At 44.7% G+C, this 26,647-nt stretch overlaps 1 protein-coding gene across 2 annotated transcripts in view; it reads left to right on the forward strand.

Moving 5' to 3' along the window:
- agrn (agrin) overlaps positions 1-26,647 on the forward strand; it is a 251,176-nt gene that overhangs the window by 192,252 nt on the left and 32,277 nt on the right. For both annotated transcript variants that reach the window (XM_071475408.1, XM_071475410.1), the window contains 10 exons: positions 4,007-4,149; positions 5,088-5,193; positions 8,062-8,181; positions 8,698-8,862; positions 10,295-10,438; positions 11,792-11,916; positions 12,060-12,165; positions 16,527-16,970; positions 19,476-19,601; positions 24,201-24,328. In XM_071475408.1, coding sequence (XP_071331509.1) covers positions 4,007-4,149; positions 5,088-5,193; positions 8,062-8,181; positions 8,698-8,862; positions 10,295-10,438; positions 11,792-11,916; positions 12,060-12,165; positions 16,527-16,970; positions 19,476-19,601; positions 24,201-24,328 — 1,607 coding nt within the window. The remainder of the gene's footprint in view (positions 1-4,006; positions 4,150-5,087; positions 5,194-8,061; positions 8,182-8,697; positions 8,863-10,294; positions 10,439-11,791; positions 11,917-12,059; positions 12,166-16,526; positions 16,971-19,475; positions 19,602-24,200; positions 24,329-26,647) is intronic.

Here is a 26,647-nt window from a genome sequence, read left to right on the forward strand (position 1 = left end):
CTTGTGGTGCCTGATGGCTTAGTTTTTTTTTTCTACTTTATTCTCTCTCTCTTACTGTGTCTGAACATCCTCCTTTTTTTCCATCACTTGCTCATTTTGATTCAGAGAAAACCATCAGACTTACACAAAAGAGTTTTTTTTGTCGCTCTCTGCCATCCCACCCACTCATGTCTCTCTCCATTTTGCACTCCTCTCCATCAAAATTGTGCCTCTCAACAAAAGAGGGCACCGATGCTCTCACAGATAGGGGTGGAGATGGGATTGTCTCAAATCGATAAATTTCAAATTAGGGGCGTCCACTAGTCCCGTCTTTATCTGAAGGCTCTGTCCCAAGTCCTTTCAGCCCCTGGAATCGGAACTAGACCCTCCACAGGAAGTCTGGTGTGATTGTAAAACGATCAACACCAAGTTGCTTTTTTTCCCTTTGAAATATTTGTGTTTGACTGTGGGATACCGCTCTTCAACTACAGACCATAAAAAGGATTTGTTGTTGATATACTCACCCCCACCTAGATGTATGGGCGGTAGGTTTTGGCAAAATTAGGAGTATATATTGTGCAATACGGCAGCCTGTCACAAAATGTAAGAGCAAAGACTGTATTTTCTGTCTCTATTGTAGACAGCAGCAAAGCTCTACATCACCGCTGTGCACAACCCCCCACTCAATACTTCACATCTAAGATAAGCCAGGAGAGGAAGTGAACATGTGATTTATTCGCTTACGTAGACCTGACTTAAAAACCATCCTCATTAGTCTTGTTGGGGAGGGGAAGATTGGGGTTGGGGGGTGGGGGGAGGGTGGTGAGGGGGGGCACTGAGCATAAAAATGGAAGTTGTTTCCTCCCGCCTTTTATTTACCAGTAATGAAAAATGACAGTGTTCCCACTGTTGGCCATACAGGGAAATTTGTCACCTGTTTAATTTCACACTCGGGTAGGTCTGGCCTCAGCTCCTTTTCTCGACACTGACAAAGTGGCAACTGAGAGCAGTGTATCACCTACAGGGGCCCAGGCCCTTATTTAATTGAATAGACATTTAATAAACAAGATTATGAGCGCAGGATCACACAGTGATGCACGGTCCACTCCCTGCGCCGCACATCACACAGATCAGATAAAGAAAGCTCCAAAACACATGAAAGAGTGGAACAAAAATAGCAATAACGGCAAAGTGGGTGGCTGGGTGGGTCAAGAGCGCACTGGAGTGAAATCAGCGGCTTTTTCCTTCATGGTCCATCCATCACGGGGGTTGTAACCTTCCGTTAAAGGCAACAAAAGTTATTTTCCCTCTCTCTCTGCCATCTCCCAACACCTCATCCCTTCTCCCCACCAGGCTTGATGCTCCATCCCTCTTTTCTCTTATGGGAACTTTATTTGGATAAACTCACTGTCAGATCTGTCAAGAGCGGGTCATACGAGGGACTGATTGATGGAGCGAAAACAAAGGCAAATTGCGCCACGCCGCATCCTTCAGCAAACACCGTTGCCATTTTCGATCTTTGCCACGTGGCGCACGCCACCGTGAGGGAGGATTGGTTTTGAATGATAAACGTCCCGGTTGACATTCACACAGGTCATGATATCGGAGGTAGTAGTTGTTCCACTGATGTTGACACACTTAATCTGGTCAATCCAATACACACATTGTCTCCTGCCTATTTTCTCCACTATTTACCTTCATCTTCATCTTTTCTTCTTCTCTTTGTGTTTTCTCAAACACACACACACACCTCTTGACAGCTTTGACAATAGTGTCTCCTCCATCACTTCTATTCTTTCCACTGTCACATCCTTGCAATGTGTATTTTTTTTTCTCCTCTGTCTTTCATGGACATTATTCCTATGCTATTCATTTCCTTTCTTCTCACCGCTGCTGAATTCTGTCTCCTTAATGGAGCTCCCTCGGCTAAATAGACTCAGGCTTCTGACATGATTGAGTAAAAAGGAATGGCTGGGCAGAGCAGAGAGAATAGCTGATACAGCCATCTTAGCTGGGGATGTATTAATTGAAAGGTTCACAGGAGGCACGGGTGGCGGGCACATCAAAGAGTAGCAGCTAATTAGGACCCCTCTTCGCCCTTCACTTTTATTTATTCCATTCTAATGTCTTACCTCTTTTATTTATTTATCTTGTCTCTGTAAGGGGGCCTGAACAGAATATGAATGGGCTACTCCTGCGTTTCCCTTTTATTGTGTCCTGCTGAGCTGGTGTGCAGGACACAGATACAGGTGGCCAGCTGCCAGAGTCTCAGCTCTCATTATTTCTCTTTCTGGGGTGTTCAAGAGTCAGCTGACTTCTCCTTTTCAGGGAGGCACCTGAGGCCAAATACCTGCGATAATGTCAGCAGCCGTTAACCAGGGCATTAGCCCCATCACAACATGTTAAGTCTAACTCGGACAGTGGCTCACGATCAATAAGCTACAACAGCAAATTCAAGCCAAAGGATTAGGGTCGGAGCTTCTGCTGGTTCAAAATGGAGACAGAGCGAGTCCTTAACAAGTTCTGATGTTTGTTGAGGATGTGGCCTCTGAGACTCTACACAAAGCTCCAGCTCCACTGTTGTACCCACAGTTAATGGAGTGAAGCTCCCCCTCTTCCGCTGTATCGACCACTGAGAGCTGTCACAGCCCATTTCTGATGACCCATATCAAAGAACAGAGCAGAGCTTCATCTGCTGCTGCTGCCCCCTCCCCTGCACTGTGACCCGCTCCGTAATCTGCTTTAGAAGATGGGTTATGCTAAGTGGCACTTCCATCACTACGACATCGATTTCACCATTAGAGGTGGCACATCAATACAGAGAGTTGAATGAGCCCTGAAAGTAGACAGGAAGAGGAAGAAACACCTTGATTACCTGATGTTACGTCTGAGTCTGTCAGCCATGCTGGGAGCTTTTAGTCGGACTGCGTTCCTTTTTTGAATAACAAATTTGTTTCAAATGAACTTTCTGCCAGCCCCCCAGGGTGCCTCTCTCTCTCACTCTCTCTCCCTCTCCCTCTCTCTGTCTGACATTCTCTCCATCTTCCGTCCTGACTGCTTTCATTCCCTGCCTTTGCATACATTCACCTAATCTCCCTCAGGAGTTCCACTGTAAGGGAAATTTACAACTTCAAAAGCAGAATCCTCCCTCTTTTCTTTGCCTGCACTCTGCAACAGCCCCCGATTTGTTTTTCATAAATGAAACTCCAAACAGTCCTGCTGGAGAAGTTTTTTTCCCTCTCCCTGTTGTATCTTTTTTAAACCTCAGATTTCTCGCCTTGTGCTGCAGTTTGCACAGGAGGTCAAGTATGACAACAGTTTTGTGAAAGCACACAAATCCTGGGACTTTGTTTGCGGGCTCTTTACCAGGAACATAAGGTCAGCCTGAGAGAGAGAGAGAGAGAGAGAGAGAGAGAGAGAGAGAGAGAGAGAGAGAGAGAGAGAGAGAGAGAGAGAGAGAGAGAGAGAGAGAGAGAGAGAGAAGTGCACTTTCAAGACAAATAAAAGGCCGTCCAGGGTCGCAGTTAAAGATTTGCAGGGACAACTTTCTTTAAAGTCTCAGGAGATAATTAGATTTTACAGAGCACTTTGCAATTAGTTGCCTTCTCATATCAGGAGGCAGGCACCCATAAAGGCTTGCCACCAATTCTGTCAGCGCACTTGGAGGCCAGAGTTAATAATTCCCTCCCCTTTTTGTCTCTTATTTAATTGAAATGAAAAGGATGCCTCACTGCTGGTGCAGAGATGTTGTGTCTAATTTATTTAGTGAATCTCTTGCCCTCACTATGGTGGGTCATTATCTTGTTCTACCAGCAGCGCCTTTGGTTCCCTCTCCCTGCAACCAGCGTGAGGGAAATGTAAATTATCTTAACTTAGTGATGCTCCTTATGCATAAATGTAGGCTTAACTTAAAGAGAAATGAAACTGGGAAGCCGTTTCCATCTGATGTGCTGATAAAGGGGCATCTCCCTTGTGTGTTTGCATGTTTTATTGATGATTCTGTGTATTTGTGGTGTACATCATGCAGACTGTGGCTCAGGAGGGTCAGGCTCAGGCGTGGAGAGCTGTGAGCAGGACCGCTGTCGCACCTTTGGAGGCTCGTGGGATGAGGATGCAGAGGAGGACCGCTGTGTCTGCGACTTCACCTGCCAGAGTGTTCCTCACAACCCGGTACGGCTGCCTTCAAAACATCATAACCACTCACATGGTTTCATACTTAAAATGCAACCGATGCAAAACCCTTTCTGAACAACAACTCACACAAACTGAGACGCTGTATCTCCACACTTCATCAGGGGTAAATGCAAATCAGTGTAGAGATTATGTTCAGGTGATGCAGGTGATACTTGTCTTTAGATTTGCAGTTATAATGAGAACATGAGCTGTTTTTCTTGGTGCAAATTTGCCAAAATGTACAAAGGTAAGATTTCTCAGATGTAGCCCACAGATAATTTACTGATTCCATCACAATATTATAATTCCCTCTGCAATCATCTGTAAAGCCTGATGGGACCCTGGTGGTAAAAGATGGAAAGCATATATAAATAGGGGAAAAGGAAAAACAATAAAAGTGGCAAAACCATGAAAACATCTTTTGTTTTTTTGTTGTACACTATCAGAGCTTTTTTAATAATAAGAAAAAAAAAATTCTATCCACATGGTTCTTATGTGTCTGACACTTACATACAGATATATTTTATGTTTGTGGACAAATCGGACTGAACAAGAAGTATCTTTACCTTGACTCAAGTAGTGAAGCTGCATTTTAACTTGAGATCTACTTCCTTTTTTTCCCCAGAGCTTACAGCTGCATCTTACAGTCTTTATAAGCAGTAGTTTCCACAGTTGTCATGGAGATGCAGTAGTTAGTTAACATGATAACAAGTAGTCCTGGTGATAACTTTAAGTTCAATGTGTAGATCAAGTGATCACATCTGGGCATACTCTATTGTTTCCAAGGTCAAGAAGGAACTACTAATCCAGCATACCCTGCTAACACATGTCATAACTTTGCCATCAGCCTGTTGACAGTGGCAGTGAAACCGAGCACACAGGGCGTCGGGTTAAACCGTATATTGTGCCATGATCAACTTCTTCTTCTTTTGTAGGTTTGCGGCTCAGATGGCAAAAACTACAGCAACGAGTGTGAGCTGAAGAAGGCCAGATGTGAGAAACAAGAGCACTTGTTGATTCAGAATCAAGGACCCTGTGCAGGTCGGTATATTATTCCACTCAGAGCTAATGTCGTTGCAGTGCGCAGAAGCACCCTCTCCAAGACTCATTGTCATTGACATCCCATTTCTCCACTCATTTCACCCATTGATGGGGTAGTAATAGTCTGTAGTTGGAACATAATTCTGACAGCACTGCCGTTACTCCGCAGTGTGACCACTGTAGCCAGAAGCTGATGAAGTGAAGGAGGTCATGGTTAAACTTCATGCGTGTTTCCGTTAATCCGTTTCGTTAATTTCCTCAGGGAAAGTTGATTCAACAGACCTGTTTATATGTAGAAACTGACCTGTCCTCCGAGGCCTGCTGGTGCACAGTAATCTTTCTCACAGGCCTGTGTAATGTGAATGTAAAACCAGCTTGAATCATTAGTTTCATCATTTATTCCCTCTGTTGCCTCTGTGTTGCCTTTGATCACTCTGCTTTTGTGCCTGCTGGGATTCATATAGCTGAGGAATGTGAAGATGTAGTGTTAAGTGTGTTTTCATACAACTATGCATGTGTTTAGTGTATATTAGCAGGTGAACAGCTCATGGCTTTTTGCTAATTGGCTGTTTGGGTGTTGAGATCAAATTCTTGTTGGGCAGCGAGCCAATCACATTTCACTTCCTTGTTCTTGTGAATGGTTTTAAAGAAAAAGGAGTTTCACTGTTGTTTAGGGGAATCTGCACCAACACATTCCACTATATTGCACAATATATATTTGTGTTTATTATCATTGATATTCATGCAATTTCCACTACCGTATATAGACTGAGCTGAAAGCAATAATCATTCATTTTTCCTCCCCAGACATTCTGGCAATTTAAACCATTAAACTTGTGCTTCAGAGCCCTCAGGATATCACTCTACCCCACTTACTTTAATATAAAAACCCTCTCTTTGCATGTAAATGAATGGCATTTATCAGCCAGAATAGTTGTCAGATTGGTGGTTAAGTAGCAAAGGTTAGTTCTTCCTCTCCATGGTTGTGTTAAATGAAGAGCTTTGGCTCCGATGCTGGCTCAGGCCTGGAGAGCAGGGCAAAAGGCACTTAAGGGATTTCGTGTGATCATTCCAGCCTGTTTGATTCCCCGTGGGTCTAAAAGAGAGGAGGATGGAGAGAGTTGAAGAGAGAGTGAGAATAAGGGAGCTGCCAGTGTTTTCACACACATCCCTGCAGATTCTTCTCCTTCCTAAGCTGGCCTCCTTGGGCACTGACTGTCACGCTTCTCTACCATCCATGGATAATCAATCCTTTTTTGAAGAGCCCTCTATGGGTACGAGAGCTCTGGGCTCTCCTCTCCTATTGGCTAATGGAAAAAAAAACTCAGATCTTGGGGAATTTCACTGCCCTCCACATTAGCTATGTAAGGAGAAACTTCATATGACCTCAACTCCAGAAACTTATCAAAACATGCTACCTTTATCTGGTGGAGAAAGAAAGAAAAACCTTTTTTTTTTCTCCAAAAGACGCTCTGATTTTGAAAAACTTGAACCCTTTTGCATGTGATGCCAGCAGTGTCATCTGCTGCATGCACATGTGTAAAGTTTGCCTCTCATGGAACTTCAAACCATCCTCTGTAGCTGGCTACAAACTCAAATCTGGGTCAGGGATTTCAGTAGAATCCAAAGAAACACTTATTGGTTTACTTGACAAGCAAACAGATGCAGATATGCCCCTGCAGGAATATAAAAGACTGACTACACTGCAACAGAGGAAGCACAGCGGCAGACCCTGAAAACATGAGGGTAATATTGCACGTCACAATGAGCTGCATTGTGCCGGACAATAGCCACTGAAGAGGAAAAACCCTTGAAGGGTGGAAGAACATATGAAATTAAAAGTTCCCCCCATCCTAATAGGCTCACTACAGATAGCCGAACGGAGGGCTGGAAAGTGGCAAGTTAAATGAAGTGTGTCCAAAGCCCATCTCTGGAGTGGGAAAGCACTGGAAAAAAGAGTGAGCCGAGTCATCACCATTAGGCTGAGGCTCATATCCACACCAGTAACACTGTGATTTATAGCCCCTGTATCTCTAGCCTCCAAACTCCAAATGAGCAACACAAGAAAAAGAGATCGGGAGGGGAATAGAGAGAGACAGAGAAAAAAAAGGGGAGGGAAAGGTTTCTGCTTTCCGTCTCTGCAACTTTCCTTTGCGCTCCAAAGCCTGGAGAGAATTTGAGCAATGATATTTTTCACCTCAGCCATTAAACAAACCTCCCTTTTTCCTCCTACTGTATGTTTTGTTGTTCTCTCTTCCAGATTTCTGGAGAAGCGCCAGGTTTTGGGAACACATTTGTTTTTATTTTGTTGAATGTAGTTGTGTATTCAGAGCTGTCACACTAGTATGAAGGCTGGTGCCTCCGTAGACAAAGGAGCTCTCCGCACACACACACACACACACACACACATACTGCACAGACAGAAACTACTTGGCACATTCCTTCACATTATGCAGCAGCTTTTCTTTTCTTTTCTTTTCTTTTTTTTTTTTTTATATGGAAGGTTGTAGGGCGGCAGTACAATTCTGTAATATTAGACAAGAACAAATGAAGAGAACATGCCTCCTAGTAGGTGGTAAATGTCAGCTCCCGCACATTCACCAGCAATGCCATTGTTTGTTTTCACTGGAGGTAATGGCATCATTTCCCCCTGATTTTGAGCTATTGTGGAGAAAGTAGAAAATAGAATTGTTATCTTGAAGCCGGCTGCCAGCCTCTCCACCTCTGCCCCTCGAGCCAATCTCATTGTTGGCAAAAAGTTACATGTTGCTCTGAGATTGTGTTGTCTAAATCCCACTCAAATGTTGGTGTTCTTCTGTCTCTCCTTGTGCCACGTTCCCCCTCCCCTTTTTGTTCCTGCCTCATCAGTGATTTCAGCCACATCTCTGCCTGAGCTGACGGCACCACAGCACTGCAGTCTGTCTGTGTACGGCTGCTGCTCCGACAACACAACAGCTGCCTTAGGAGTCGGACTGGCTGGATGTCCCAGTAAGTCCTCATCCCACTGTGACCCTTCTCCTCTGATGTGTCCTCAGTTTGTTGTGTGCACTCAAATGAAAAAAAAAACTGTAGATACTATCAGGCTGTTTCAGCATATGGGGGCTTATTGTCCTTGACTGCAGTTACACTTCCAAAGTTGCAGAACTGAAAATGTTTCATCTTAATCCAAGGAATAATTATGATAATGTTGCACTGTATCAACAGAAAAAAATCTCTTCATCTGATGATCTTGACAAATGATAGCACACAGATGGAGGAGAAAATGCTGCATCAAGCTGTTAGCCATGGGATACAGTATGGGTGGAGAAAGCGCAGACTTAGAAAGAAGGATTTGGTAAAAGATTTGGTAAAAACTCACCTAAGCACACTTTATCCAACATGACCCAGCATTTGAGCCTAGTTTAAATCTTTATGACAGAGTATCCATCATAGTGGATACATAACAGTTAACAAAAAGTTGATAATTAGAAGTTAAAGGTGACATCCATGTTGCTCTGTTCTCAGGTACCTGTCAGTGTAACGTCTATGGCTCCTACAAGGGGACGTGTGACCCCGCCTCCGGTCAGTGCTCCTGTAAGCCGGGTGTTGGCGGACAGAAGTGTGACCGCTGTGAGCCAGGCTTCTGGAACTTCCGCGGCATCGTGACGGAGAACATGAGCGGCTGCACGCGTAAGCAATCATATCTTTGTACCTGTGCTGATTGAGCAGATGTACTTGTCCCGTTGCAAAAAAAAAACCCAACTAAATTCACTTACCTCAAGAGTTATCCAACCATGCCAGAGAGATTTGGTTTTATTTGGCTTTTGAGTCATCTGTCTCTGAGATTTCTGGTGTGACTTCAATCGTCAAGTCAGTTTTATTCATATAGCCGATAATCTCAGATCACACATTTGCTTCAGAGGGCTTTATAATCCACAAAAATACTTAAACAGGTGATAAAAGAGAGAAACCTCAGGAAGAGCAGCAGAGGAGGGATCACACTTCCTGCACAAACATATATGCAGCAGATGTATATACAGAGAAGACAGTAGAAGTAGCAAATAGTGTTACTTTAGATGCTTCATAGACCAGAAACACTCTCTATGAAAACAACTGCATCCAACATAGATACAGTAGTATAACAATACAGCTGCAGAAACTGGCTCTGAAAATTTTATGTTGTTGTAGTTGAATTTTTAAAGCTATTTTTTTTACCGAATAAATCTCCATTCCCCACACTGCAGTGGGATGGATCCTAACACATTTTGGCACAGATGTATTAAAACCTTGACAAATTCAAACCAAACTTACATGGTGAGATTCCATTAGAGGTAAGTGAGAAAATGCATTTCTCAGGGAAGCAGCTCTTGGTGGGAAAATCAATTTCTCGCTAAAATCATGACAACATCTTTGAACCAACACAGTATTAACTTGTAAGATTAATATCCATGAAGATGGTGTAGACAATAAAAAGGAAATTACCTACCAGCTAAACTACAATTTGATGGTTATTACTTGTGTCCTTCAGTCATGTCACAACTGTACTGAACTGTATTCATTTGTATTCGAGTGACGACCGGGGTCAGGGCCCCTTGTTTGTCTTGGTGTAATGCAATATGGTGACCAGCTAGTACCCTGCCGCTGAGGTATCACAGGACATATGCTTCCAAAGCCATGGAGCATTTTCAGTCAACAGCAGGAAGCCTGCAGGTGCCTCACCCGTGGCCTGACCTTAACAAGGTTTACCCACAGCAAGCAGACAGCACACCGCACACCAATACCAGGTTCAGCAGGAGAGGAGGGGGAAAAAAACACACACATCATTGATTCTAGGAACATGATGGGGTTGATGTCCTTCCCTAAGGTTGTTTTCTTGAGTTTCTGTTATGCACCCGTACTCCGCCCTCAATGGCCCCTGAGGCTGGATGAACTGTTGCCAACCCTTGACAATAATATAACTGAAGCAGGGTTCAGGGGCTATGGTCACTTTCAACACACTATGTTCACTACATAAACCAAGCTATTCTAATCCCTCTTCCTGTCACTGTCCTGAATTGATACTTTTTTCTCATCAATCTCTCTCTCTTCCTTCTTTTTTTCCCCATCTACCTCTCCATGGCAGCCTGTAACTGCGACGCCACGGGCTCGGTGCGGGACGACTGCGAGCAGATGTCGGGTCTGTGTTCCTGCAAGACAGGAGTGAAGGGCATGAAGTGCAACGTGTGTCCAGATGGAAGCAAGATGGGCATGAACGGCTGCGACAAAGGTAATAAGAGGGAGGACCAAGGCAACCGGTGGAGCGTCAATAAACCACACAAACACAATCACACATTTTCCTCTTCTTCTCTCCATCACTCTTAAGTGTTTTTCTGTCACTTGTCTGATCCATGGATCAGCCTTGCAGCAGCCAGTCCTTTCTCTGTCTGCTCTTCACATCCATCAGGTTTATTGAAAGAAGGAAGGCTACAGGGCAGAAAATCGATAGTGATTAGGAAAATACTTGAGTGTACAAATGATATGTGTATGGCATATCGCTCCACTGGCGTTTTATTACCTCCACACCATACTCCATTCACCTGAATGTGTGTTTATACTCCTGCATAAGGACTATTGATTACCCTTAGATTAATAATAGAAACAGCTCCAGTGGTTGCACAAGCAAAAAAGCCAGTTGAAGGAAAGTTTAGTTCCTGCTGTGGAGGCCCGCAGCTCCTTGATTAAGATGCACCATCAGATATCGACTGGAAGTCAAACGCTTAATGAAGCCAGCAGTCCCGGCACAGTGGTGGGGCACTTTGCCACACATCCTGCCAGATGAAAAGACAAGGTACTGAGAGGTGGTAGCACATGAAAGCAGGAGCCAAGGGGTGGAGGGGCACTGCAAGGTTCTCTGATGTTGCAACAATGCAAAGACCCCACACTCACAGTTGGCCGGTGGATGCAGGGCTCCCCAGCAGCTGCTCCTGCTGCGGCAACTTCCAAGGCTTCAAACGCTCCTCTGCAGAGTTTCAGGAGAGCTCTGTGGAAAAAAATACCCTGAGTGCACACCTTTACATAACTGAAACATACTCTGTTTTTTACTGCAGCTTCAGGAAAATATTGTGGTCTGTGAAAATAAGAAATGACAAACTGGTATTTATCTGGTATCTGTTCTGGTTTTGAAATGAAACCACCATTGTACCAATCTACACCATGCTGTAGATTGGACTTACAACACATCTATTAATTATTTGTCCAAATCAGAATCTTTGGTGTGATGTCATACAAAAAAAGTGGAGAAAGATTTAAAGCAACAGCCACACTAATTGTATACTGTATTTATAAATGTGGTACAGACTCAGAAAACATTTATTTTTGTTTGATTGCATTCGTATTTCACCATGCTTTACTAAATTTGAGAAACTAATTTAATGGCTGTTTAACAGGCAGAAGCCTTGCTTACTTAATAAAAGTAAGCAAAAGTTCTGTAACTGTGAAACATTAAATATGCATGCAGATTTAACTTTTAATTTAGCTGCCACAATCAGAACTCGTACAGCAGCTGTTCTCCGTTGCTACAAACTGCACGAGTGTGGGACTGCAGAGGAAGTGTGACAACACAAACTCGTGTCATCCACAGGTCCTGAGGCTCCGACTTCATGTGAGGAGTTAGTGTGCAGCTTTGGAGCTTCTTGCATTGAGGTGAACGGCCAAGCCCACTGCGAGTGCCCCTCACCTGACTGCGACGAGAAAAACAAGACGAAGGTGGGGACTGTCTGCACTTAAGAAATAAGTAGTTTGATCCACAAGTTATAAATAGAGAGATGTTGCTTCAGCGGCCAACAGGGAGCTAACGTGCGTTTCCGGTCTCCCCTCCCTCTCTTTCCATCTCTGTCACTGTGGAGCAGGTGTGCGGATCAGATGGGGTGACTTACGCCGACCAGTGCCAGCTGAGGACCATAGCCTGCAGGCAAGACAAGGACATCACAGTGCAACACTTCGGACAGTGCACAGGTGAGCCCCACCGACGCCTCCATGCATCACAGGCCGCACGGATGGCCGACTGTTGTCAGGCCCTGATCAGACGATAATGAGCAGTGTCGTGGGCCTCCTGCTGTTCCCCCTCTTATCCATCTCTCTGTCTCTGCCTCAGAGAGTAAAGTCACATGCATGTTTAGCTCGAATTTTGCATCTATAAGAAAATACCTGCACATAACAGCAGTTTGAGCAGTGATTCTTATTTGTGATTAGGCGAGTATTTTATTTCAAAGGACACAAGAACAAAGTCACATGGTCGGTATTCAAGTTCTCCTCTGAGAATTTTGCCTTTCTTTGTTTGTAAAACTGCAGTTTTCTAAAGCTCCGTGATTATGATTGTCTAATAAGAAACATTCGGTTCATTTCACCGAGCGCATAATGTACAGAAAAAATAAGCCTTCGTCTCATGGACTGTCAGGTGAGAGCGAAATCATGTGCAGCACTGGGGAAACATTAGAATAAGAAAAAGTAAGAGAGTGTAGCATTTAAATCCAAGGGATGTGCAGTTCGACTGGAGTCTGAGCCCTACAATCCCACAAGATAGCAATGACACTTCCTCTTTGCTTTCTCGCCCCTCTGTCGGGATTTGGCTCCATCTTCAAAACCCCCGCTCCCCCGTTGGGAACTGTATCATTCCCTTTGCAGCTTTATGCTGGCAGGAACACGATGCCGTTTCAGTATGATGGCGGATGTAGAGCACATGTACACGGAGTAAAAGGTAGAGCTCTTGCCCCTTTGGTCCGGAGGGTGATGGATGTTGTTTGGATCGGTGTAATTGGTGCTAGGACATGTGCCAAGGCCGTGGCTTTCATGTACAGTGAAGTTGTTGCGCTGACTGCCAGCTTGCGTCACAACAGGGTTCTAGAGACGCCGCCGGCAAGTGCAGTGTGGAAGAGGAGTGCCAGCTGTTTGGGTCTGGCCAAGAGCCACGGCCAGGTGTCTGGCATTTTCGGGTGTAAAAATGTTCATTCACCTTATCGCTCAGTGGACACAGAACAAGTGATCAAATACTGTGTCACAAAAAAAGCAGAATCCTTTTCATCCATCTCCCTTGAGTGGTCTTTGTCAAACCCAAACTAGGTCATATCCATAGGAGGCGATTGGCATGGCCTTTGTTGAACTGCAGTTGCAGGTACACAGATAAAAAAAAATACAAATAGACTCAGCAAGAGATCAACAAGGCTTTGATAAGTCCCTGAACATCTGGTAATTACAAATTCAGTGCCGTGGGTTACCAGCAAAAGGAGCCAAAATCAGGTCTGGTTTTCACATTCCTCTGTTGCCTGGCAATGGAATTGTGGGTTGTGTGTAATCCCACTTCTAGCATTGCTGCGCAGAGAAGGCAAAAAGACGCCTCTCAGCGGAGCCCTTTCTCTATCGTACCCTCAGGGGAGGAAGAGACAGGCAAGCACTCGGGCTCACCGACAGCCACGGAGGATTTTTTAATTTCTTTTCCCGGACGCGGTGGCACCGCGGGTAGCTGCTCCGCCACTGCTGTCGGCTCGGGGGTTAGATCTCGAGCTCATTTCACGTGTGGCTGGGTGCGAATTAGCATTTGCTCTGCCTCCACCCCTCACCACGCTGCAGCCCTGCCTTGCCCTCCCTCCTGCTGCTTACATGCAGAGCTTCCAGACGCCCGGCCTCAGCACTGTGGCATGCTAATGCTCACCAAGCTGCTATGTGGTTTGACAAGAGAGCAGTGCCAAGGGCTTATATAAATGAGTGAATATTGATCTTTTTTAACATCATTGATCTGCCGCAACTTTTTATTATACCGCAGAGTGTGACTGCTGCTGCACAGTCTGCCACTAATGGGCAGGCCGGAAAAAAAAAAAAAAAAATTCACAATCCTGCAGAAAAAACTCCTTCAAATTTTTCTGCTGGTGACAGAGAACTTGCAGTCAACTGTGATGTTACCCAGCTGTCTCTGAAGTCTCCGAGCTAACAGGCAGCACAGCCACACACAGAGAGCAGGGAGGAGTTTTTCTGGCTTCTTTGCTGTTTCTGAGCATAAGATATCTGAGAAATCCTGAAAAAAAAAAAAAAAAAACATAATGCAAGCGCTGCTGCAACAAGCACCAGAGGGAGGGCATTTGGGCCAGTGAACAAATTCTAGCACCAGGGGAAAACGGCCACCAAGTTGGCAATGACCCGCCTCTCCCATATGGTGTTATCACCTGTAGGTTTGCAGCAAATTGGCAACGAGTGCCAGCATATGGCATCGGCAGTCCTCCGCCTGCGTGTTAGTCAGGGCTCTGTTGCCTTCACAATTTCTCCTCCATGTCCTGCAATTTTCTCTCATTATTTAATCCCTCGTTCTGTTTGCCTTACCTTATTCCGCCACTGCTTCCTTTGTTAACCTGTTTTTTTCTGATTTAATTCCTTTTCTTCAGGCAGTTTGTCCCTATCATTTTCTTCTGCTCAGCTCTGTGGCTCCCTTGTCTTTCTCCCCTGGTCTCCTGTTTCCCAATCCCTCCTCCTCCTCCTCGCTGAGTGCGGCTGACACCACAAACAATCTTAATAACCACCTTTCAACCATAACTACACGGCTGAGACAAGCCAAGATGACAATGATTTTTTTTTTTTCCCCACTCAGTGACATGACTGTCCATTGCTTCACTGAGGGGAGAAAAAAGCAGAAACACAGGCAAATGGACTGTTAAACCTGATTAAGAGAAGCATCAGCTGAACAGACTGTTGCTGCTGCTGCTGCTGCTGCTGCTGCTGCTGCTGCTGCTGCTGCTGCGTCTTTCCTCTTTTCAGACGTGCGTGCTTTTCTTCTCTTATCCCACGTCACAGCAGCTCTCGGCTCGAGATATGCAGACACGTTAGACACTTCCCAGGGAGCAAGCCGCCTGACGCTAAGCTTGGCACCTGACTGACAGGTGTAGCCAAGAGGAAAAGCAATGCATGCCACCATTCTTGGTGATAGCATCAGTGCTCTATGCACTCCACTCCAAATCTCTTTCTCAACAAATATCTGCAGAGTTTTAAGCTGACACCTTGTGAGTCTCCCAGGCTTTCTGCCGTCTCAATAGGTATCACATTTCACACCTCGGTGAATAATTGCAGATCAAATAGGCGATTATAGCAGTGTAATTAAGTCCTACACATAATGTTAGGTGAATCCTAATGAGGCGCAAATCTATGGTATGGGTTTTTTTATTTAAATCTTCTTTTCATTTCACCCACATGCTAACACACATCTAGACCCATGGGACACGTAAGAAGTAGAAGAGGAACGGCAGTATTGTCACGCCTGCTCGCCTTGCCTAAATCTGAAGGACTCACTTACGTAGCATTTCCCTGCCAACTCACTTCTCCCCCTCAGGAGTTTTTGTCCTATTTATCGTTCTTTTATCGCAGACAGTTTGTCCTTTTGCACCAGAGCTTTTTGCATTGGTAATGATGGTCTCTGCAGAGAGCCTCCTCTCTCGCTCTCTACCTCATTTGGAGGCTTTTTCTTGCCGTGTGCGTGTGTGGGTGTGTGTGCATGTTTGTGTGCGTCTGTTGACAGGAGAGTGTTTGTGGTGGCGTTGATGGATGCTCGTGCGCTCTGCGAGCAGGAGTCTGCCGTCTTTGAAGTCGGAGTTAAAGCCGGCTTTTTTTGCCCCATTTCTATCAATCATTCATCACCGGAGGCACTGGCTGTTGGTGATTAAAGCTTTACTACTGGAGGGCAGCATTTGAATATGGATATATAATTCATAGGCAATGGCACAGCATGCATGCAACACACATACATGAATATTGTACAAACAAATGCATGCCATATGTGCTCACAAACACACTACAGACGATGCCTTGACACCAACTGGAGTATTTGCAGTTTAGAGTATCTGAGCAACATAACCCATCTGCAGCTGGAGCGCTCTGCATTGTCTATATCTTTGAATGCAGTAAGTCATCTGTTGGCATATCCCATATTCACTCTGTATATGGATGCACTTTCATTACTTATGGTTTGTCAAATAAAGATTCCTGACATCTCATCCATTGCAGAGTTTTTAAATCAGGGGTTGTGTTTACAAATGGGAGCCTGCCTATGTGTGTGTGTGTGTTCTTTTTAATGTGATTTCACAATGACATTGTTGTGCATCAGGGAGAAGGGTTAGAAGATGAAAAAGGCCATAATATTTCAGTAAAGGTAAAGTTATTGTCAGTAGTGGGTGTAATGATCATTAAGTGGCTGTGTTATGCTTTATTGGCTAAAGATGTTTTTATTTCCCCTGGTGTGATTTTTGAGATTGTAATGAGTCAGGTGAAGCAAAATCAAACATTTCCATCTTTGCTCAGTCATTCATCCATTCCTTGCTTCCTGCCCTTCCCTCCACCAGAAACCATCACCGAGCTGGCAGAACGACTTATCCCCAACCCCATCACCACCACCCCCAGTTCAACCGCTGCCGCCTCCATCACCACCGCCGCCCCCTTCCACCCTAACATGGTGTGGGCCATCCCGCCTCCAAGGACAGCAGAGACAGAGACCACCGAGCGGGACCGGCCCCCGGCCACCACCCCCTTTTCCACCCTCACCCACAACCGCGCGCGAGCAAACCACCCCATCCACACCCAGCCTCAGCCGCCACAGTCAACCGCTGCCACCACCACCTCCTCCTCCCGCAGCAGCAGCCCTGCCCCCTCCGCCGCAGTGACCTCCTTTGAGGGCTCAGGCAGCGGGGAGCCAAGCGGGGATGACCAGACCGAAGAAGAGGATGAGCTGGAAGAGGAAGCGGGTAGCGGCATCCCAACGGAGGCCAGTGGGGCAGAGGAGCCTGTCGGTAAATCCCTGCTCTTTCACTTCATTACCCACAATGCTTTGGGTGTTTGTGGGAGGGGCTTGTTTTTGTTTTTTTGAAGAAGGGGTTGGACAAACTCATAGTCTTTTCTTAGCTGACATCATAACACAATCATGCCATCATTGAAAGTTAAGGTAAAGCCAGCTCAGGCTCATGTATTGTTTTGTGTTGTATGTATTGTCAACACACCCTCCTGAGCGTAACAGCCGGAGGAGAGAAGTGTCAAAGCCAGGAAGGCAAATCTGTGTAAACACATGCTGTTAGTGTCATTTCAGCTTGCATAAGATGTATATCTCAATTTCAGACAGAAAGGAATGTATTTGCATGGTTCACTGTTGCTACATCACCCATGCTCTTCTCTCCCATATCACCAGCGTGCTCGCTCTCAACAGCAAAAACAAACCCAGGCTCTGTAAAATACACTCGCGGCAGGCCAGATGAAACTGTTGGCCCGCATCTGGGGATCTCTGGAGCCTGGCTTGACAGGCTGATGTGACTGAGAGGTTGAGGTGTGAGTGAGTGAGGAGGCTGCGTACCTTGTCACATGACTAGTCTCAAATCTTTCTCGATATGCCCTCCTGACTGTTAATAGCCACCTGCGGGTTCTGGGCATCCTCTTGGACGGGAAGGGATGACTGAGACTTTTCAATCTTAACTTTTTTTTTTTTTCTGTTTTTGTTTTCTGTCCATCCATCCACCTTGCCTGACAGCTTTCTGTAACAGGACAGGACTGATGGAAGAGCATGGCCCCCAATGTGCTCTTCCTCGGCTCTTCCTCTTCCTCACCCCCCCTCGCTCCTTCTCCCTGAGTCTTAGATTTATTCTCTTGTCAGAGGCTGACCAGAGTGCTCGGTGACGCGAGGAGCACGTAGCTTGCCTGCCAAGGAGAGCCGGTGTCTTGTGGCTGTGTGTGTGTATATGTGTATACGTATGTGTGTGTGAACTGATGTGTACCCGAGCATGCTGAATGTTTCTGCACACATGCTGATGTAGTGTGAGCAGATGTGGAGATTGTACAGTGCAGATTTCAACATAGACAACATTACAATTTGCATAATCTCTATGTATATTGTAGTCTTATCTTTGTTTTGTGTGCGTGTGTGTTTGTGCAGGTTTTACTATAGTCATGGGGTCTGAAAAGAGGGAGCCTGTATTGTTGGACCCCACAAGTTTAAGACTTCGTTTTAGGGTTCAGGTTAGAATTAGGTTAAGATCAGGGGTAGAGTTTAGGTTAGGGTTAGACATTCAGTTGTGATGGTTCAGGTTAGAATAGTGGGTAAGGGAATGCATTATGTCAATGACAGGTCCCCACAAAGATAGGTGTACAAAGATGTGTGTGTGTGTGTGTGTGTGTGTGTGTGTGTGTGTGTGTGTGCTCGTGTGTGTGGTTTTTTTTTTTTACTCTTATCTCCCTCTCCTTATGTCACTGAGTTTGACCAATCCCGAGTGCACATATCACTGTCTGAATACATAAATGTGAGCAGGTCGGAGGTGTGTGCTAGTCAGTGTTTTTGTATTCATGCTCTGTTGAAATCTGCACTCATCTTTGGCTGTCTATGTCAGTGTGTGTGTGTGTGTGTGTGTGTATTTATTTGACAGCTCTCATGGCTCCCACTGGAGTCATGCAGCGTCCCCTTGGCTGCTGTGTACTACCCTCTCCACCACCAGCAGTCTCCTCTTCAGCCCAGCGTCTGTAAATCTGCAGACCACACGCCAACAGATGCCCTATAAACCCGCCCCCACCTCCTCCTCCCTCCTCTCACATCCTTTGACCGCGAGTCCTTGAGCAGGACGTCCCTCGCCTCTGACGTCTTTACAACTTGTTTAGCCGCTAGCTGTTTGCCTCGGCGATTATTTCTAATCTCTGTGTGGCCATAAACTGCACCGCTTCAACCAAGACACCCCCTCCACCAGCACCATCATTAGAGAGGATGGAGGTTTGCTGCTGTTACACACTCTCATTCTTCACAGAGAGAAAGACCAGCCACTTTTATGTCTTTTATGTCCCAAGATGGCCAGATATACAGTGACGGTTACACAAATGACTATGTTTTTTTTCTCCTGGGAAGCCTTGAAGATAACTGTCAGCCAGTAAGCAGTCAGCAGTTGCAGATCAAATAGACCCCCCCCTCCATTTACAGTGCACTGTGTGTGACATGACTGGCAACAGTGGCCATTATGTGTTCTCTGCCTGACAAAACGAGTTCCAGGTGTATAATCAATCCCCATGAAAATGCTATATAATTGCTCCTGACAGATGCCTCTATTAGTACCCAGTCACTGGTCAACAGACTGCAAATACACAACCATCTGCAAGAACAAGAGCAAGTTGAGAAGAAACAGAGGAAATTGTGGGTTTCAATTCCTGTCCTCTGTACCTAAAGAGAGTTTTGAAAAAACTCCCCTCTGGGTCTCTGGGATAAGCTTGAATCCATGCATTTTCTGAAGCTTCATGAAAGATAATGTGCCCCTGTTTATCACCCCCAGGTCCCACAATGGCAAGCACCACTGTGCCCACAGCTGAAGACAGGTCATCCTGTGACAACACAGAGTTCGGCTGCTGTCCTGACGGCAAGACACCATCCAGCACTCCAGAGGGCGCCAACTGCCCCTGTAAGTCAATATGACCCCTCAGAAAACGCTTCCCCTACCTTCTGATTACCTATTACCTGTTGTTCCTCCTGTCTGTTGATACAATGTGATGAGAGCTGATATCCTGATATCACTTACAGCGTAGCTACTGTTGCACTAGCTTCTCTGACTCAATGCACAGAAGCTTAAATCTCTTTCTTTCACTGGTCGATCTGCTAAGATACAGTAAATGAGTATCTACTACAGCACTTGCAATTGTTAAGCGCTACTAATTTAATCCTTTGTGATGTTGGAAAACTAAGCTCGTCTCCTAGCTTCGGCTCCATACTTGTGCATTTATGTCGAGGAATAATCAGAAAAAATTGTTCCTGACTCGCAAAATTCACATGAATGCTCCCCATAAGTCAGAAGACAAAGATTTTGGTGCACAACTTGCTTAGTTGTCGACGTCATATATGCAGAAAGATGGTGGACATAAGTAAGTGTTGATTGTAAGAAATGTTTGATTAATGATGCAAATTTATAAATGTTTTTGCTAACATTTAATTTGTAATCTGGTATTAGCTTGTAACTATTAGTTGCCGCGTGAAGTGACCTAACAAGCTATCAACATGATGTTTAAACACTCGGAGCAATGAAATACAGCACATCTTCTTCGTAGCATCCATGTTGATCCCACATTCCAACTTCAAAGCACATCACACTGATGTAGAAAGAACGGATTCCCAACTCAGGAAATGGGACCAGGCAAGGAGCATGGGGCCGTACCTTAACGCATTATGAGAGCAGTATCAATCCACTCAGCTATTTATTTTTCAGCTGTAAGTCTTCCATTTGCATTTGTGTGTTAAAGCCTGCTAAAACCAGAGATGTTACTGTATGTGTAAAGAATACAGTTTCACATATAACAGCTACCATCTGTGTCAAATGAAGCTATCGGCGTGGTATTCTGTTGAGCAAGGTTATGTTGAAGGGCTGATTTTCTAGTTTCTAATTTGTGCCATTACAAACATCAATGTGATTCTAACTGGATTGTCTTATTTGTGGAACAGAATCCCAATACTTATTGATTTACTCGTCTATTTCTCATCTAACTTCTCTCCATTTTTTAAACTCAATTTATAACCTTAATGTGTTGATAAGTTGAGAACCAGCGCAATATACTTTTATGTTGAATGTCTACTTGGAGGATAGCGATATTCTAACCTGACTCGTCAGATGGTTTGTTACACAGAACCATCTGGAAAGGCTTTGTTGGAAACTGTTTGCAAAAGGGTAGGCACTTTCAAAAAAAAATACTTGGCAGGTAATTAGATCAACCATCTGTCTATCATATGAAGTAGAAGGAAATCTCTGAAGAGGAAACACAACACAACAGCAAACCACAGTCTGAAGTGCTTTAAAAGCTAGTTAGCATGTCGGTAGACCATTCTTGCCGTGTTTGTAAAGGAAAAATTGCACCTAAGAGGCACTGCTACAAATACCAGTAACAGTTTCTGCCCGTAGATCCTCCCTCATAGGATGCTGATTGGTCCGAAACCACTGTGGTTGGCAAGATGGATTCTCGCTGTGAGAAATCCAGCTGCCTCGCAAGGTTAGCAATATTGTGCCATCTGCCTTAAACAACCAGATGAACAGGTGGTATTTTTTTTATCTGCAGCAGTGCTTGCGTGAATCACTTCCTTCATATGTAAATGATCATATTGGCAAGTGGAAGAAAATAAATACACAAACAGTGAAACGTTGAGTCCGACCTAAGTAATCCATGTTTATGAATTTGACAGCACTTCACAGTCTGACTCTGATTATTAGTCATAACCTGCCTGATCCCTGGTGCGTTTCATTTTCTCTAGTTTTCCTCCAGAATTTTGAATTGACTGTGGTTTTATACAAGACTCGACATCATATTTTAGGGCCCCTGTGCTATGAATAACCATGTGTGTGTCTATTCCTGCTTTTCCTTCACCTTCTCTCCTCGTCTTTTAATCTCCCACCTCTTCTTTTACTCAGCCCTTCTCTTTATCAGTCAGTGTTCGGTATCTCCCTCTTGAGCTATATCTCAGTCTTTTCTCTCCCTCAGCCCAGTCTTGCATCAGTTCATTTCTCTCTGGAGCTGAGCGGGGAGAGAGTCGAGAGACTACCAGAGGCCAACAAGCACTGGTGTACCAATCAGTGCCTTCTGCCAGACTTGGTTCAAAAAGATAAAAGGGCTTCTTTCTCCCCTTTGCCTCTCTATCTCTCTTTCCCTCCGTCCCTCAGTTGAAATGTGCTCTCCGTTTGTCCCAGTTGTGTTAGGCTGACTGATTGTGAAAGTAGGGGTGCTGTCTGGCTCCTATGGGGGCTACAGGTCATGACTTGAAAGAGCTGAGGCTACAAAATAGTGTGCAGAGTTACATTTCTGGCATGAAGGTCCCTTAGCCTCCTAGTAAATTAGCGCATTTCACCGCTGCACAGTCCACACCATGATCTGAAGATATGATGTCACCTTTGGCCTTCCACAGCTGTCTGCCATTGACTTCTCACACAGAATTTATAGCCAAACAGAGGGGAAACATGGAACACCACATCTGCTGAAGTTGGATTTAAGGGCATTCAGCCCCAAATCCAGGTGATGATAAACGCAGGTTCCAGCTGCAAGACAGCAGTGGTGGCAAATCCACTAAAGCGTGTAAATATTTTATCTCAGCAAACAGTCACGGCACATCAGCGATCAATACTCCATTCAGCTCAAGTGTTACCAATAAGGCAGGCAGCACCATAGGCGGATCAATATGCCGGATCTTTTTTCTCCTGAGAAGGGCTTAGCCCATTCTCCACTCATTAGAAGTGAAATGACACATTCCTCATGCTAGAATATCCACCGGCCACCATCTCATTGTCCCCCGTCCACTTTATTGACGGGGGACAAGACGCCCGGCTGTCTCAAAACAAAAAGGACTAATTGTTCTCTATTCCAATCTTTGCATTTTATTGAGACATCAAATGGTGAAGTGGTTGAAGGTTGAGTTCGCGCAACCAAGGAGATCTCTGAATCCCTTTATGTATTCTGTTGTACGGCTTCACAGTGGATGTTAGACCTTGGTTGAGAATGTTTCAAAGGGTTCATTCACAAATTATAAAACATTTATGTCATCACTTACTTGTAGTACTGGCAAAGGGTTTATTCGCGTGAATATTGAGATATCGTCCTCTCAGAACTTTGTGGCCAGTTCAACACTGGTTCCTTAGCTTAATGTGTTGGTTAAAGGGCCCTCCATATGTTAGATTTAAACTGAGCAGTATAATTCATATGACATCAAAGATAATGGCCAGCAAATGCTCATGTGAAAGTTAATGGTACTCTAAGCTCTAGCTACTGTAAACTCTTCCATATGCCAAGGGAAGTCTAACAAATCCATTATATTTTACAGATCACTAGAACCTGATAGTCAAATAGCTCTGTCCCTCCTTTTATCGCTCTCTTTCTCTCTCTCTCTTTACGTCCGTCATGGCAGTGGGCTGGAAAATCACCCTCTCTGATGTTTGTCTTCTTTGCAGATTAAAAGTCAGATCTCTCGCTGTCCCCTCTCTTTCTTTCTTCCCCCTTCATCTTATCGGCCAATCCTCACCCATTTGCCTGTATTTTATGGCTGCCGTCACATCTGAATCGATGTGTGCAGCCCGTGAAAGTACTGTAAAGGCGAGGGGGGACGGAGGGAACACGAGTGGGGTGGGCGTGTGTCTGCAGCGACTGCTGTCCTTTTCATGCAATTTTAACCAGGCTGTGTCAGTCACCGGTCTGGTGGCATTAAGGAGACAATTACAGCTATCTTTCACGATAATCATACAAGTGCTCTTCCCATTCTCCCTGGTGTTGTTCAGGCTGGGGCAGCCATGATTGATTTGGGCAATTTGTTCTGCTGATTACGAGCGGCGTGGAAACCTGGCATCAGTGCCTCGCATGCTCCTCTGTTCTTCACCTCACACACACACACACACACACACATGAATCCCCTCACTTTCAGCTTTATTTCAAGCCCTCTCCTCCCTGGCAGCAGTACGGAGAAACTGTATAAAGAGTTGATAGATGTTGGACAACATAACCCCCAAGGTCGTACAGGGAGCCTTTCTCTTTGCTGAAGGAGGCACTTTTGAGAGTGGCTGTGGGCTGTTTCCTCTTTAGTGTCTGTGTTGTTTGTTCATGTATTTGTGTGTCTGTCTAACTTGTTGTCTTTCTACCCAGCCCTCCATGCCTCGGCCAGCTTTTGGGACACCTCTCGGTCTGGTAAAACTGGCCCAATTTTCCACCTTTCCTTCCGTCCTTCTTTTGTTCCTTCCTTCCTTTCTTCCTTCCTTCTCTCACATCTCACCAGTCCATCTCTTCCACCACCACAACCTCCACTACGTTCACCTATAAAGGCCAAACTCCAGCCCTCTCTAAACCCCACACAATCAGCAACACACTCACTAACCTCCCCGTGTAACAAACACACACAAACACACAATCCATCACTAACCTAAAACTGGCACTACCCCAGAATGAGCACTGTGTGAAGGCAGTGGGAAGTGAGTGATAGAAAACGGTTTGACTTGTGGTGTTTTCAGTATCACATGCTCTTTCCTTGCCTCCTCTCTCTCCAGCCACCATGAGGTTCAGCGGTTTCCTGCACCTGGACCAGGTAGAGGGCCAAGAGATCTTCTACACCCCGGAGATGGAGGACCCCAAGTCGGAGTTGTTTGGAGAGACAGCCCGCAGCATAGAGAGCGCTGTAAGTGCTGTAGGAGCAAGTGTTGTTTGGAATACAGTTCAGCTAGATCTAAATCTGCTCTAACACAATTTCCTGTCCACATTAACATTTGCTTTTAAAGTGAGACTATGTATCTTGAACTCATGAGCAGTGAAACACAACTTTGTGCACTTTCATATTCTCATGCTTTTGCTGCGACAGCTTCATGTGGTCTGATGTAACCAGTAGCCAGTAGCTCATGATGTCTACTCTCAGCTAATGTACACAAAATTGAAATAATTGCATCAGTTCAAAGACTTGTGCTGTTACATTATATTTCACGGCTGTCTCCTGCTTGTGGTCGCATGCACTTTGTTAGCTTTCAGTCAAGGTCCTGTCATGATGATGTCTTTAAAGCTGCACTAAGCATTCTATGCATTAACAGTGAATAATGACTATATAATGTGAAGTCTGTCACTCGTGATGAACCCAATGAGGATTATCACAATCTCTGCAGGTCTCTCAGCTCTACAGAGCCTTTAGCCTCTTTTAGCTCTTTGTTTTGGTTGTCACTCTGATTGACCCCATTTCCAAACAGACAGCAGTTTTAGGTTACAAGTTACAGTCATCTGGTGGCCAGAAACACGAGTTCAAATCAATGCTAATATAATATGAGCTTTCTGAATGTGTAATCAGGAAATAACTGGCTAGAATGTTCACCCTAACAACTTTATAATTTGATAAAATGCCATATATTGTATTTTCAACTTGTTCTAGTCTCCTCAAGTGTCCAAAAAGCCTAAGTAACACTGACATTGGCCACTTGTGAACACAGTTCAGCAAAACTTGCATAGTCTCGCTGCAAATCTTGTCCTTGCCTAAGAATGTTCTTGTCAAGAGCAGAAAAGCTTCTGAGACAACATTCAAAGCATCACGAGACAAAAAACCTTCAACAAGAGCCAAACTAATAGAATTCTTCCAGCTCTTCAGGCAAGTTTCGTTGCAGGTTTTTACACACTTGACACCCCTGAAGATGCTGAGTGATATTCTGCCACACTGGGCTGGAGTGTTTTCTCTGGTCAGACTTCTGATAGAAAAATAACATCATAGAAAAATTTTTTTTTTTTTAAAGTTGGATGCATTCAGGGAGGATCATACATCATATCAAAAGGAAACAATACAGCCTGGCTGATATTTGATTTTTAATAAAAGCTGAATATTGACATATCTGTTACATCAGGTGATCCCTAGAAAGAAAAAGCAAAAAAAACAGCTTCTGACCTAGGTAGGTAGATCCTATGAAAATAATACACTTCACAGGATCGGGGTCCATCATGGCAGTCCAGTAATTATTTTTCACTCACACAACAAAATAAAAATGTCTCACATATGCTGCTGATTAGTTAAGAATTTACATAGAATTTTTTTTTTTTTTTAATTTAACAGCATACAAGTGTTAGAGTGAATTAGCATAGATATTTAATGAGGCTTCCAGAAGTTTAATAAGAGAACTATAAAAAGAAAAAAAACTAACAGCTCTCTGCAAAGACTAATTTGTCGATTGCTTGCCAAACACTTCACGGAATCAGAAAGCAGCATCCCATCTGAGATTAATTAAGATTTTTCAGATATTTGAAAAATTAAGTCCTTATTTTGAATACGAGTCTCATAAGTTTGGATGGTGACAAAGCCAGTTGTTAGCCAGCTGAGTCCCAGGCAGGAGCAGAGCCTGTACAGTAATCACAGTTAGTCCCGGGCGGTTCACCCTGGTCGCATTTCTCCACTGTCCGTTTTCTCTGTCGAGCTCAGACCTTTTGAACAAATGTCTCTGTTGTCAAGCCAGGGCCTCGCTCCTCTGATGAAATGGGGGCTTGTGTATGTGTATGTGTATGTGTGTGTGTGTGTGTGTGTGTGTGTGTGTGTGTGTGTGTGTGTGTGTGTGTGTGTGTATGTATACACAGTACACATCTACCAGCTGTTGAATCGGTGTCACTAACCCCCGCTGGGACCTAATCTGCTACCTCACGGTAGTTTGTGCCTGTTTGTGTGTGTGTGTGCATGTGTGTGTGTGTTCGCTCGTTAGCGCTCTTAGCCTGTGTGCCTCTGAAGCCTGGTGTGCCACTTGACAGCAACCACCCCCTTTTCATCTTCCAACATACACACTGAGCACATACATTATATACACACACAGACATGCACACACAACGTACGCACACAGATGCTGTATATAGTGCACACACACACACACACACACACACACACACACACACACAAAGAATCAAGCTGCAGCGCATTTCTTTTGCAGTGCAGCAACCTCCTATAATTAGTGAATAAATTAGTAGATGTGTGAGAAAGAGAAGG

The sequence above is a fragment of the Trachinotus anak genome, unplaced genomic scaffold, assembly GCF_046630095.1.
Source record: "Trachinotus anak isolate AG129_WGS33_773 ecotype Australia unplaced genomic scaffold, CSIRO_AGI_Tana_v1 ptg000004l, whole genome shotgun sequence".
Lineage (NCBI taxonomy): Eukaryota > Metazoa > Chordata > Actinopteri > Carangiformes > Carangidae > Trachinotus > Trachinotus anak.